Source organism: Primulina eburnea, chromosome 13 (assembly GCF_022965805.1).
Source record: "Primulina eburnea isolate SZY01 chromosome 13, ASM2296580v1, whole genome shotgun sequence".
Taxonomy (NCBI): Eukaryota; Viridiplantae; Streptophyta; class Magnoliopsida; order Lamiales; family Gesneriaceae; genus Primulina; species Primulina eburnea.
In genome coordinates, this window is record NC_133113.1 from 21,184,320 (window position 1) to 21,198,176 (window position 13,857).

Genomic DNA, 13,857 nt, shown 5'->3' on the forward strand with positions numbered 1-13,857 from the left:
GTTAAAGATAAAGATAATAGGAAGGAATATTTTTATATAATATAACTTAAATGATGTTTCAGAAGCTTATAATCTAGACGTCTTACTTTAAAAATAAGCTACTAATATATTTTTTATGGATATTTAATCGTGAGACGTGTTAACATTGTCCATATTTACGATAAAAAATAATATTTTTAATATAAAAAATAATATTTTTTCATTACTGACCCGAATATAATATCGGTCTCACAAAAACAATCACTTGAAATAGACAAAAACTTCAATGTGAGATCGTCTTATCGGAGTTTTGTGATTTTTTTTCCTGATATTTTTTTGTTCGGCTCTCATGTACAATTATCATCAAATTTAAAAAAAAGGCAACATTACATGTTCACCAAAAAAATAAAAATAAAAAATCTACAAAGGAACAAAATCGAGAAGTCTTGGAGATTGAAGTTGTAGTTAGCAGATAAAAGAGAGTTTATTTTGGACCCTTCCATCGTTTCTCCTCTCTAGGGCCTGCAGCCATGGCTTCTCTCTCTCAAAATAAATTCCAACAATTCCTTCAACACCCACAACAATCTAAACCCTACAGGTGACTGATAGTTTTGAAACGCAATCCCAATATTTCTTATAATTTTTTTTATCTGGTTTCTAGATTCTTTTTTGTTTTGGTTGTACACCACAGAATTTTCTGTTGATTTAATCCTGTTTTTCATTCCCTTTTGCAGTGATTGTATAACAATAGCATGGAGGGTCAGATTTCGCAGCAAGTGACCTACTTTAACACCCCTAATCTCCTTGAACACCACCCCCCTTACATCCCTCCCTGTATTGTCTCTGATATTTGTCTAACTTCTATTTGTTCATGAAATTTGAGCTTTTTTCTACCCTAACGGCACTTTCTCTCCTTTTTTCAGTTCAAGTTCAAGGTTTGGCTCCTGGCCCGGGTCAAGAAGAAATCGGGCTCGATTTACAGTGGAATTTCGAGATGGAGCCCCAGAAAAAGAGGCCCAAAGAACAAGTGTTCCTGGAGAACAGTAATGATTATAATAAGAACAATAGTAACTCCCAGATCGTCTGCTCAGTCATTGCTCCTCAACACAAACAGAGATTCCGTAAAGTACGCGCCTTAACTATAAAGCCCATGCTTTGGGTTGCTTTGGATGTCTAATGCTTATGCCACTCTTAAGCCCGCCTTAAATGTGGTGATAGTAAATAAATGATCTGAATGTTAGATAATAGCATTTATACTCGAGTAGTATTTGTTTTATTGTTATTTAATAGTCTGCAAAAAACACGGAGTTGTGTATGATGAAGTTTTCTTTGAATGTGTAGATTATAGGATATCTAATAAAAAGTGTGCCACACTTTGCGTCTTGGAACTAAGCTTCACCATTTGATGCTCTTTAGTGTGTCTCGACTATCGTGCTTCAAATAACTATGGCTTATCTTAGTTCATATGATGAATACCGATTGTTTGTCATTTTTGTTTTAATTGATTTTCTCATGTTCTTGGTGATATCTTCCACCTCACCTTGTGTGACATTTATTATAGGTTCACATTGACTTCGTTAAAAGATTCCATACTGGAAAATGTATGTGCCTATTATTTATTCGTCTATGTAAACTCCTTTTTAAGCTAGATAGAAAATCCCAGTTTCAGATTGTCCTTGAAATTAGCAAAGCAGAGTAGGTTCTTATACTTTATTTACCATGCCTTGACGCAACAAAACTTCACGTGTTTGTCCAAACCTTTGCAAAATGGATGACATTTCTGGCATGACAATTGTCCCTTACCTGGTCAGAAAACTGTGAATCATGTCATTATTTTTTAAATTTTTATCTTGTATAATCTCAGTTGCCGTTCTGTTGTGAGGTGAGGACTCCTACTTGTGAGGTGGGGGAAGAAAGTGTGTTTGAGGGGTTTGTAAATAGCCTGTGGCCACCATTGGTTTAATCCCTTTGGGCTGCTGACTAAGCCAATTCAGCGGTTGCTCATATTTTTGGTTATTGAGGCATATATAGTTCATGTGCTTATGTATCTAGGCGTGTTAGTTTTAGTTTTGCTCAATGATTTTCTGGTAAAAGTGAGGTTTATTAGATTAATTTTTGAAGAATCCTATAATCAAATTGCTAATATTCTCAAAGCATTTTTCTTATAACTCCTACTCTAAACTTCACGAATTATTATAAATATTATATTTTCAATTTTCATTGAGAAAGGAACTGAATTCTAAATAAAAACTGTTCAGTTTAAAACTAAAGCCTCCAATCATTTAAGAAAAATGATCTTTTTTTTTACTCCGCACCAGGATGAATTTATCATTCATCTTAAACTAGTGAGCAAATATACATTTCAATGATAAATAAATAATCACTTTAAAACATTTGCTTTTTGAAAAGCTTTGATATCCAACACTAAGTCTGTATGAGACATTGAGAATCATGTCTACTGTTTATGCTACTATTTTAGCTCTGGTTTGGCATTAATAAATTATGATTGTTTACTTATGGCAACAGGGTGATCGTCTGAGGCAAGAGATTTTACAGAAGTTTCAAGCAACCCAGTGGCTAGTTAGCCTAAACCCTGCGATGGAAGCCGCTGAAATCTTGATAGCGTCATCACCGGCAGACGCCGACATAAGCTGTTGGAACCTCTGCAGCGGCGAGGAGCTCCGACGGTTCCATTCATGCTCTTCTCCTCCTCACGGTCTCGTCAACGTAGCCGGCCGCTTTCTTGCCTCGTCCCAACTACGAAAATCTAAGCACTCTTCTTCTGGCTCCATCCTTTATTGGTCCTGGAACAAGGTAATTTTGTTTAATTTGCCCCACAAATATATGGCGCAGGTGTGGCTCTATAAATAATTTGGTATCACTGAAGTCCGGTGTGTCCTGCACATGGTTCGCCGCAACGGCCAACCACGATTCCTGTTCCATTGATAGTTCATGGAACTGTCGCCATGACCTTCCCTTATGTCTTCAATTTTTTTAAACCAGACATTTTGGATTTTTTAAAAAAAATTAATAATATTTTTTAGAAAAAAAAGCAGAAAATTTTGGGGGTGGAAGTAAAGATCAGTTAGCAATGATCACGACCACCCGTTCGGTTCGCAATGGTCGAAAACTTGGAGATATTTGCTAAAAAAAACTTGGATATGTGGCGCTATTTCCAGCGAGGCTTCAATATTTTTTATTTTGATTATTGCTTGCACTGGATGCTGATCAAAATTACCACCTCTGATTTTGTTTGTTTCATATGTTTTGGAAGCAAAGAACTTAGAACTACTTTGATGAATCTATTGGTGCAAATATAAGTGTGCTAAATAAAGGTACTCGGTTCAGTTTTCAAACCCTCGATTGGCTTGTTGGAAGATGGATTTTTGTAATATTGTTAATTCGGAAAACGTGGATCAAAATTTATTTAAGTTGCTTTGAGTTTGCAGCCACATGTAGAAGCCCGTAGCATCCTTGCAGAACCCATTGCGCCACTTGTCTCAAATAGTGAGGGAACTTATATTGCTGGAGGAGGTCTTTCAGGCGATATCTACATTTGGGAGGTGAATAAAATCTAGTATTCCATATGATGCCTTTTTAAATCGCTTAAATGATTTCTGTTTCGTAGCTGCTTGGTCGTTTACCTGTTTCATGCTTTATGTTATGCTATATCATTGAGTAAGTGATTATCTACTATTTGAATAAACCTGTCTAATTAGCTTCACTTTATACATTTGGTTGTAAATTTTTTTATTTTTGTTCTTTTAGCTCCATGAGATGCTACCACGTCTACTAAGTAGGATGAACTCCTAGGTAAGCATGCGATTGGGCTGTGAATAAGACTGAAAATGCATGATTGGTATAAGGAAGAGAGTTAGTCTTTCTAAAAATAATAGAGAGCAGAATATCTGGCCTTTGATTATTGATAACAAAGATAACGCTCAAGCTGTCAGAATATAGAAACTGTACTACAAAAAAAACAAGGAATATAGAAACTGCTAAAAAAGAAGGGATAACAAAACAGGTGCCAACTTGCATGTGCAAAAGTTAATTTTTATAATGTAGACTATAAATTTTGCGGCAGTGAAAATTGCAATGAGGGGTAGTTGGCAAATTGTCTGATTCTTAATCGTCGGACCATGAAGGGAGTTCGCAACTTGGCTGATTTCTAATTGTCCATATAGCATTATTTTAAACTTGACTGCTTTAAAATGGTTAGGTCGTGAAGGGACATTCAATATTTACTATTACAGAGTGCATAGGATGTGGGAACGAAAATCTACATTTTGTACTTTGAAATATAGTGCAATTTTTACTTGATGTGAAATCTAACATCTTGTTATTCTTAAATATATTTGCATCAATTGTGCGTTGTGAGCTGGGACACGGAGATGCATAGGATAGTGTTTTTAAATTTTATGATTTGATCTGTAGATTGCGACTGGGAAATTGCTGAAGAAGTGGCATGCACATTACAGGGCTGTCACTTGCCTGGTATTCAATGATGACCAATCCCTCTTGATTTCAGGGGCAGAGGATGGATGTGTTCGGGTGTGGTCACTTTTCTTGTATGTTTTAGGTCCCTATGTGTAATTTTGTTATAATGCTGCGGAAAATAAATATTTGATGGAAGTTATCGATTTTAGGATATTTGATGATGTGAGGAGAGAAGAGGCAAGATCTCTGTATGAGTACAGCTTTCACGAGCATTCTTTGAAAGTGACCGACATTAAGACTGGACATGGAGGATGTAATGCCATCATCGTGTCGGCTTCTGAGGACCGTACATGCAAGGTTCTTTTCTTCACTCTCTGTTTTCCAATTTGTTCAATGTACTCGTTCCTTAAAAAAGACAAACGTGTGTTCAGCTCTTTTCACTTATATGATGCCACCTTTCTTACCTTGTACCTTACCCTTTTTCATTTTGGTAAAGATAATGCCATCCCTTGTTCTATCACAGGTATGGAGCTTATATGAAGGAAAACTATTAACAGATATAGTCTTTCCTTCCATAATTGATACTATTGTCTTGGGACCTAGAGAAACAGTATTTTATGCTGGTGGCAGGGATGGCAAAATTTATATTGCCGGATTAAATTCTCCTGGTACCCCCAACAACAGCCTTGTTTCATTGACTGAGCATAGGTTGGTTATATTTCAAATTTACATACGTTTCAATTTAATGACAAATTTGATTGTTGGAACTTGTAAGGCTTAATGATTTATTCCTTTCCCACCATATTTGATGAAAGATTTCTGACATACAGTGACCTGCAATTCATTTCGTTATCAGAATCTCTTCGAGGCTACGAGCATCTTATTCTACAATATATGGAGGGTTTATGGTAGCTAATGACCTCCATTGTTTTCATGTCATAGAAATAATATGGCAAGAACATAAGCTAATGCATGTGTTTATATTTCAATTTATACTTTCTATTAAATACTTTGCATATTTTACTTTTGTGGGTCTGTTTCATTTTTAACCTGTCCTGAAAGTGAATTGTGATCTGTACGACAGTAAAGCTGTAACATGCTTGGCTTTTAGTGCTGATGGACTTCTATTAGTTTCTGGATCAGAGGATGGTTTGATTCGAGTTTGGGATACTAGAACTCAAAATATCGTTCGTGTTTTCAGACACACAAAAGGTATTTTTTTATGATGCTTGTTCTTTCAATTGACTACTTTGTAATTTTTACACTTTTTAATTACTCGACTCAATTATTTTTTTAACTTAACAAATTTCGCTTTTCCACTTGATGTATCTTATATTGATGTATTTACGTTGGGATTTATGTATGTCAGTCATGAGTTGTTTCTATTAGTTGCTTTTAACTTTTGGAATCCTGTGAAAACTTTATAAAAGCCACTGTTATACTTCAATACTTACTGATGATGGATGCTTGGTTAAGTACATTGATGATGTCTGCATTCGTTATCGATCCAATGCGAGCTGGTAGCGAGCATTTTCTGAACAGATGACTGTTTTAACTGGGTGTTATGTAATTGCAGTAATCGTATTATAGTTTATGTCATTTCATCATAACTTTATTTCCTATGTTGTCAATCTTAAATTTCCATCCTTTTAACCAGTTGAAAGTTCTTTCGTTTTATTAGACTGTATAGGCGTTAAGCTTGTTTTCTCTGTCCTTGGCCTTGTGCAGGTGTAGTTAATAACGTTCTCATCACCAGACAGTCGCAGTCTGTATTTTCTCAGATGTCTAAAAAGTCAGGAGATACAACACCAAAAGGGCACAGCTTCCTTTTTCCACCCCCACTACAAAAGTATGCTAGTACGCCAGAGGAAAATGCCCATGTTGACGTTTATCTCAGTCCTCATGACAATTCTGACAAATTCTTAGACTTGTCGTATATTAGCGTTCAAACAATGGAGAATCAAATCAAAGAACTAGAGGTTTGGATTTCTCTTGATGGAAGTTTCCTCTTTATTGTTTGATTTAACATCCATTTATGTCTTTTTATGAGGACAGTGCATTTAGGTTAAGAAATTGAATTGACGTATTCTGCTTGATTTTTACATATCTTTGATGTAGTTTTTCTTCTGCTGTTGTGAGTTGAAAATCTTTGTGCATATTGCTATATGTACATTTAGATTGACACACATTATAATATTTTTACTTTTCAAGGGTAATGGAGAATAAAAAAATAAAAGAAGATCTAATTGGATTCATTGATACTTTTGTAATTTATCATGCAAAATGTAAGTTTGAGTGTAACCTTAAGTGTACTCCCAACATTTTCCTTCAATTTATATTCTGAGAGGAAAGCATTTGATCATATTTAGTTTAGTTTGGATTCTGTGTATCAGGAAATTTCTGCTTTCTAATTACATTTCCTCCTTATATTTTCATCTCGCTGTGTAATACAGCAAGCACATGTTATTGAAATGAACTGCGGAGGTAAAGATCACTTTGACATTTCTCGCTTTTGTTTCCCTGTTGCAGCGACAAGGTTCTTCAGTGGCATCTGAGGTGGAATTAGAAAGGCTGAAAAGCGATCAAGAACGATCTGCTCAAATGATTCAGCACTGGGAGAGAATGTACAAGAAGCTACATCAGTTTTGCGTTGAAGAGATTTTGGATCGTAGTCTCACTGAAGGTGCCAGAAGTCGTGAGCTATGAACTGATTTTTTCTGTCAATTTTGTTAATAATTAGGTACGTATCGATCGTAGCTATGTGTTTATTAACTCAAAAGTTCCAAGTTCAACATGATCATGTATCACTTTTTCTCATTTTTGGAGGGCATGATGGCACATTTTAGAGTTCTTTATACAATTATGGTGGTTTTGTTTCGGGGCCTGTATTATGGACTGTGTGACTGTAGAGCCATTGAGACACTGTCGTCAGTCGTCCAAAGCTGATTTTGTTGCTGCATGAATGACATTGTCAGTGGGATGTGGGAAATTTAATCTATATTTTAGTGTCCATATGTTAAAAAATATAATGAACCGGCAGCTTTATAGGATGCTGTATAATCTTGCATTTGAAAGTCGAAACAAGGAAGATTTGGGTCAGGACTTGCAATTAAATAATCATAGAACAATTAATCCCACTTTGATCTTATACTAAATAATCATATTTGTTTGCAATTAGGTTGATGTAAAATATCGCTGTCTAAACTGCCTCTGATAAGGTTAAAGGTTCCAAGTAATTTCTTAGCTGTCAGGAGTTCATATTTGTAGAAGAACTTGTACACAATGCTTGATCAGTATTCATAAGCTGGGAGAACATGCTAGAAGGTGTGATATCAAAGTATATTAGAAGTTTCCATCTCTTTGGTACACCTGAAAATTGCTAAATTCTTTTTTCATGAAAACGAGAGATAAATAATTAAAACCAATTAACAACCATTATACATTCTGAATGTCAACACTGTTTATCATTTGTGCAGTTTGGTCGCAAGTCCATCGAATATGCCATCCTCTAGCATGAGTTCACTTAAAATTACTTCGTATTAATACATATTAAAGCAACTTGCGAACTAAAACAATAAAATACTGTAAGAACCGATCCAAGAAAGAAAGGACACATGGGGAAAAGGGACCGCTTGTGATTGAAATATGGTTGTACCTCATGCTTTAGAGTTTGGACAGTGATGGGGGTGGTGGATTTTATGTAGTGTTTTGTATTGGGTTGCAGAAAAGGAAAAGTGGCAAACATCTGCCTTAAGAAACACATGTTTGTTGCATTAATTAATTAATTAATTTATTTATTTATCTCTATCGTTTGCTCCCACCGCCTCTGCAAATTTGCAACTGTCTCGATGAGTCAAAAGAAACATAAATATATTTTATCTTCTTTTTTGGTTAAAAAATGGATTTTGAAAGTGTACCAAAATTTTAATGAGAAAAACAGAAAAAAATGCCATTTGAAGGTTACTTTTTACGAGAAAAAATTACATTATAAACAAATATGTATTTAAAAAATATTACGCACATAAAATTTTAAACTATTGTGAAGCCTTTAGAAATTGTGATTAAACCATGAAATATTTTATTTTTAGATTTGAAGAGATAAGATTCTGTAGCACGAGCCAAAAATACATTGCACCTACTAATAATAGTAGCATATTTTATTTTTGCTCGTCAGTGGAAGTGATGTTTGGGAAAAAAAACAAAACAAAAAATTTGATGTAATAAAATAACATGCATATGCTTAATTATCTTCAAAAATAAATAATTTTTTTGAACCACCATCATATCATATCATATCATATCATATCAATTGGAAAAATATTTAAAATATCAAATATAATTCACGTAATTTTAAAAAAATTCCAGTGGTAAACTTTAAGTAATTCTCCTTCGATTAAATTCTTGAGTTTTATTCCATGGAAGAGAAGAAAAAACATAATCATACTAGCCGTATGCCATGCAACCCTACTTTTTCAAAGGAGAGTTAGCAAAGTAAATTAAATTAAATGAAGTAGCTAGCCCCTTTGGATATATGGGTTGGGTTGTCCACCCGATATCCAATCCGAAAACTGATTTATTAAAATAGCAGATTTAAAAGTTTTACAAAAAATAGTTATCCGGAGGTTGGATTTCCGGATTCAGAATCCGCAGCAGTCTGACACGGATTCTCCGTCGGCGACGGTTTAACCAAAACCGTCGCTAATAGCGACGGTATTCCAAACACCGTCGCAATTTGCGACGGTTTGACAACAACCGTCGCTAAGGCAAGGATTTTCTTCAATTGCACCGAGTATTTGACGACATGCCTATAAATTGCACCGAGTATTTGACGAATTCATTCCATCCTTCAGCTCAACTTTTCTGTTTCGACACTCTTCTTGAGCAGTATTTTTTCTTCGGTCCGTGTCTTTTTTTTTTTATATATAACAATTCAGTGATTCTCTTTCCCTTATAAATTGCGTCGATCGTGTGCTTAACGGAATTCTTAATTTGATTTGATAGTTTTCTGTCGCATATCAGAATTTGAGGGAATTGCGCCGACTCTCAGTAATTCAGAATTTGATTTTTGAGAATTGTGTTGAGTATCAGAATTTCGGAGAATTGCACCAAGACTAATTCGAATTTCTGTTTTTTCTTTCTACATTTAATTGTTTTTTGTATATTATTTATGATAATGTTTGTAATTTATTGCAGATGTTAAACTCCGGTAGCTGATATAATTACAAATTTCATATTATCACATTTGAAAAAGTAATTTTAATAATTTGTTATATTTTAATTATATTATTTATGTTGTATTACTGGAATTATAAATTTTTCAGTTACATTATACTATTATTATAATTTTATTTTATTTTTTATTTTTTATTTTTTATATTAATATAATATTAATTTTGTAATTTTGATTAAATATGTGTACGGCTAATGTCTTTGTAATATATTATTATGTGGAATAAATTATAACTTTGTGATTGTGATTGAATAAAATTCTTTGATTCATCAATTTTATTATTATTGAATTAATATTGTTTTATAATTTTTGTTTTTGTAATAAAGCTTAACTTTGACAGGTTATTTCATACAAGTAAAATATAGCAGATTTTAAATTTAATATATTATTGTTATGGAATTAAATTTATATGTGAAATATCGTTATTTTATTTTTTGAGAAATTAAAATATATTTTGAGCTGAAGGATGAGATAAATTGATATGCGACAGGAAACTATCAAATCAAATTAAGAATTCCGTTAAGCACACGATCGACGCAATTTATAAGGGAAAGAGAATCACTGAATTGTTATATATAAAAAAAAAAGACACGGACCGAAGAAAAAATACTGCTCAAGAAGAGTGTCGAAACAAAAAAGTTGAGCTGAAAGATGAAATGAATTCGTCAAATACTCGGTGCAATTTATAGGCATGAGAATGGGAGTAGTAAGAAAATTCTTGCCTTAGCGACGGTTGTTGTTCAAACCGTCGCAAGTTGCGACGGTTTTTAAAATACCGTCGCTATTAGCGACGGTTAAGTTAAACTGTCGCCGACGGAGAATCCGTGTTAGCCTGCTGCGGATTCTGAATCCGGAAATCCATCCTCCGGATTACTATATTTTTGTAAAACTTTTAAATCTGCTATATTTTAATAAATAACTTTTAAAAATATTATATTTTTTAAAAAAACCCCTTTGGATATATGGGTTGGGTTGTCCCACCCGATATCCAATCCGAACAACTGAACCTGATTTGATTTTAATCAATTGAATCCAAATAAAAAAAAAAAAACCAACCCGAGATATAATTTGGATCAATCGTTTTATTCAAATAAAAGAAATTAAAATTAACGCTGAAATTTCATTTAACACCTCTCGTGATATTATATATATATAGGTTCGCCTAGTTTTTTTTTTTTTTTTTATTAATATATAAGTCAATGTCTGCTTGAAATTCTATTACATGTGCAAATATATACAGTCATGTAACGTAGCCAAAATATAGAAGATTAATCGATTAGAAAATGAAATAAATTTATAAAAAAATTATAAAGAAAAAGTACACCAACTTTATGATAAACGACATTATTTGCAATATAAAATTAAATTATCCCAAGTGGAGAATCTAAATACTATTATAATGTAGTACCACTTGTTATATATACCTTTCCCACTGGCTCAATTAGCCTTTTCCCAATAATCACTATTTTATTCCCTCTTCTCCCTTGGCTGCAGCATCTCTTCTCGAAAAACCTAATTATTCTGCTTCACCTCCGATTCCTGCTGCATTTTTCTGATAAATCACTCAGTTTTCTCCGCCTTAATTTGCACGCTTACTTTTCTCCGAATAAACCGTCTTTTTTCTCCTTTTAGTCAGCTCATTTTTTGTCGATATTTGTACATACAAAGGAACTGAAGCCACCAGCTATGGACGCTGAGTTCTTGAAATCTTCTGTTGAAGATCAGATGGAAATGATGCTGATGCAAATGGACACACTCCTGGATTTTTCCGGGGCGTATGAGATCCCACTGATGGAATTCTGCAATCACCACGAAACTAGAAGTTTAGGAATCACAAGCAATAATTGTGATTCTGCTCTTGATAACTTACACATGAATTCACCTGATTTCATGATCTGCAGCCCGGAAATTCTTCATGTTCGCGCGGGTTTCATCAAGAATCATTGTCTATGTTGCCGTTCCTGCAGCACAATTCAAGCTGCGAATGGAGATGGGAAATGGAGGAATTTTCTGGAGAAGCTGGGGATTCGCAGAAAGGTAATTCGATGGCTGCGATACGTGAAATGATCATCAGAATCGCGGCGATGCAGCCTGTTCATATCGACCCCGAGTCCGTGAAGCCACCGATATCAAATATACCACTTAGCAGTAAATAAATTAGTAAGCAATAACAATTAGTTAGAAAGCGGTTATTAGTATTAGAGTTATTAATATACAAGAAAAATAGCTTTTGTATTTTCATCAGTTCATTTTCCAGATTACATTCAATATATCGAAGAACTCTCGGTTCTAGAGATTCAATAGCTTCTCGTAATATGGTATCAGAGCTTCCGCATAAATCCTTCAATTTCTTGCATATCGTCCCAAATTCTTGAGCTAAGGATTCAATGGCTCCCGGAAACACATCTGAAGTTCCTCGCACGCATGCTCCATCCGCCATTGATGATCCCCTGAGTCCCTACTTCCTGCATCACTCGGATAATCCAGGTCTCACACTGGTATCACAGTCGCTTACAGGAGACAATTACTCGTCCTGGAGTAGATCAATGAAGATTGCGCTTTCAGTCAAGAACAAGTTCGGTTTCGTTGATGGAACTGAAAGTTTCGTTTCCCTAGGATGAATGCGACGTGGGTGAATGTTGAGTGTATCAGATATTAGGTGTTGGGAGTAGGTGTTGTAACACCCACAACAACACTGCAGCGGAAATTATTATTTTAAGATACCAACACACAACTTTGGACTATAACACGAGATGCAGGATATAAATCATGCACAAGTACAAAGTACTTGTGCGTGCGGTGCCTCAGGGCAAAATAATTTACTAGAAAAACTTGTAAGTTTACAAAAATCAATACTAGTGAAAGAATAAAACAACTCCCTTATAAAGGCGAGTAAATTGCATCCAAAACTTCTAACCAAGCGTATGACCGGTATACAAGGGATGCATTAACCGAGAAGGAAAAAGTCTTCAAAAATCAACACACTCAACACAATGATTAGGTGTTGGCGTCATAGGATGTAAGCACTTCTCGGCAACAATAGTACGAACTGGCTTCCATCTGCAAACTCTTCGACCACCTTTTATTCTATGTTAATCCCTTTGCTCGTCCTCTCTAATAATCCTCTCTCTTACGCCGCCCCGCGTTTTGTTGCTTGGAGTCCTATTTAACCTAGACAAAAGAGCAATTTCATTAGGAAACAAACTCTTTAAAAATAAGGATAATATCTTAAAGATATTATGAGATCATATCATAAAGATATTATAATATCATATCAAAATCTAGAAAGGCAAAATATCAAAGATAATCATGGAAAGTATTTCACGGAATAAAATTCCTTTCAATCTCCCCCTTTTTGCCTTTCTGGACAAAACAACCCACAAGTGGTATTTGGCTGAACGCCCCCTGAATGGATAACTCAGTTACTCCCCCTGAACTAGCCTTCACCTGATGACAAATACAATTAGCCAGTGTTGTATGTTGGATGTTGCAACATTCAAATCATAACACCGGAATAGTTCATTAATCAGGAGGAACCAATCAGAGAAAATAAAAAGACAACTAAAAGGTAAGGAGTACTAGAACTATCAAGAGAGAAAAAAACATAAAAACTCAAACCATAAAGACTCAAAATCTCATTCATCATGACTGCCATCATCATCATCTTCATTTTCATTTTTGGCTCCACTGGTTTCAGCAGTATCATCTCCCCCTTTTTGTCCAGAATAGAGGCTAGCAGCAAGAAGAAGCTAATAATCTGCAACTTGATTTTCATAATAATAAATAGTCATCTTGGCATTAGCAATCTGTTGGCGACCATAGTCAATTTGAGCTCGAATGTAGGAGACGGCTAATGTAACATAACCAGGAGGAGGTGCAGGAGGTAGACCAGCAGTGAGAGGCTCATAGGTATCAGCAGGGTCAGGCTGGGGCGTAGATGTTGTGTCTCCAGTGTGGCCAACATCGGGAGCAACACTGGAACTCACCCAAGGCAGATCAATCTGTCTATTGCCTTTAAAATACACAGGCGAAATCTTCAGGAAATCTTTAACGGGGCAGAGATCTTCATCAATATCCCGAATGAACCCTTGAGTCTCCAGGATTCCATAGATCAGTGAGGGATATGGCAGCTTTGTCTTCTTGAAGTCCCCTTCAGCATACTGTAATGCTGTCCTGAACACCAACTTACCAAAGTTGAAGGTTCTTCCAGT

The 13,857-nt window shown here is 35.0% G+C and overlaps 2 protein-coding genes across 3 annotated transcripts; both read left to right on the plus strand.

Moving 5' to 3' along the window:
- The first annotated feature begins 438 nt into the window (after window positions 1-438).
- On the plus strand, window positions 439-7,293 carry LOC140808773 (protein ROOT INITIATION DEFECTIVE 3-like). 2 transcript variants are annotated; one of them, XM_073166019.1, is made up of 10 exons: window positions 439-813; window positions 903-1,105; window positions 2,506-2,793; window positions 3,429-3,542; window positions 4,414-4,547; window positions 4,626-4,773; window positions 4,940-5,124; window positions 5,501-5,628; window positions 6,145-6,395; window positions 6,946-7,293. In XM_073166019.1, the coding sequence occupies exons 1-10, from the start codon at window positions 732-734 to the stop codon at window positions 7,120-7,122; spliced, it is 1,710 nt and encodes a 569-aa protein (XP_073022120.1). In that variant the 5' UTR covers window positions 439-731; the 3' UTR covers window positions 7,123-7,293. The 2 variants fall into 2 exon arrangements, with proteins under 2 accessions (XP_073022120.1, XP_073022121.1); XM_073166020.1 differs by having other exon boundaries at window positions 739-755.
- A 4,039-nt stretch (window positions 7,294-11,332) lies between these two features.
- LOC140810347 (transcription factor HEC1-like) lies at window positions 11,333-11,802 on the plus strand. Its single transcript, XM_073168221.1, has 2 exons — window positions 11,333-11,563; window positions 11,614-11,802. The coding sequence occupies exons 1-2, from the start codon at window positions 11,333-11,335 to the stop codon at window positions 11,800-11,802; spliced, it is 420 nt and encodes a 139-aa protein (XP_073024322.1).
- Window positions 11,803-13,857: the final 2,055 nt, after the last annotated feature.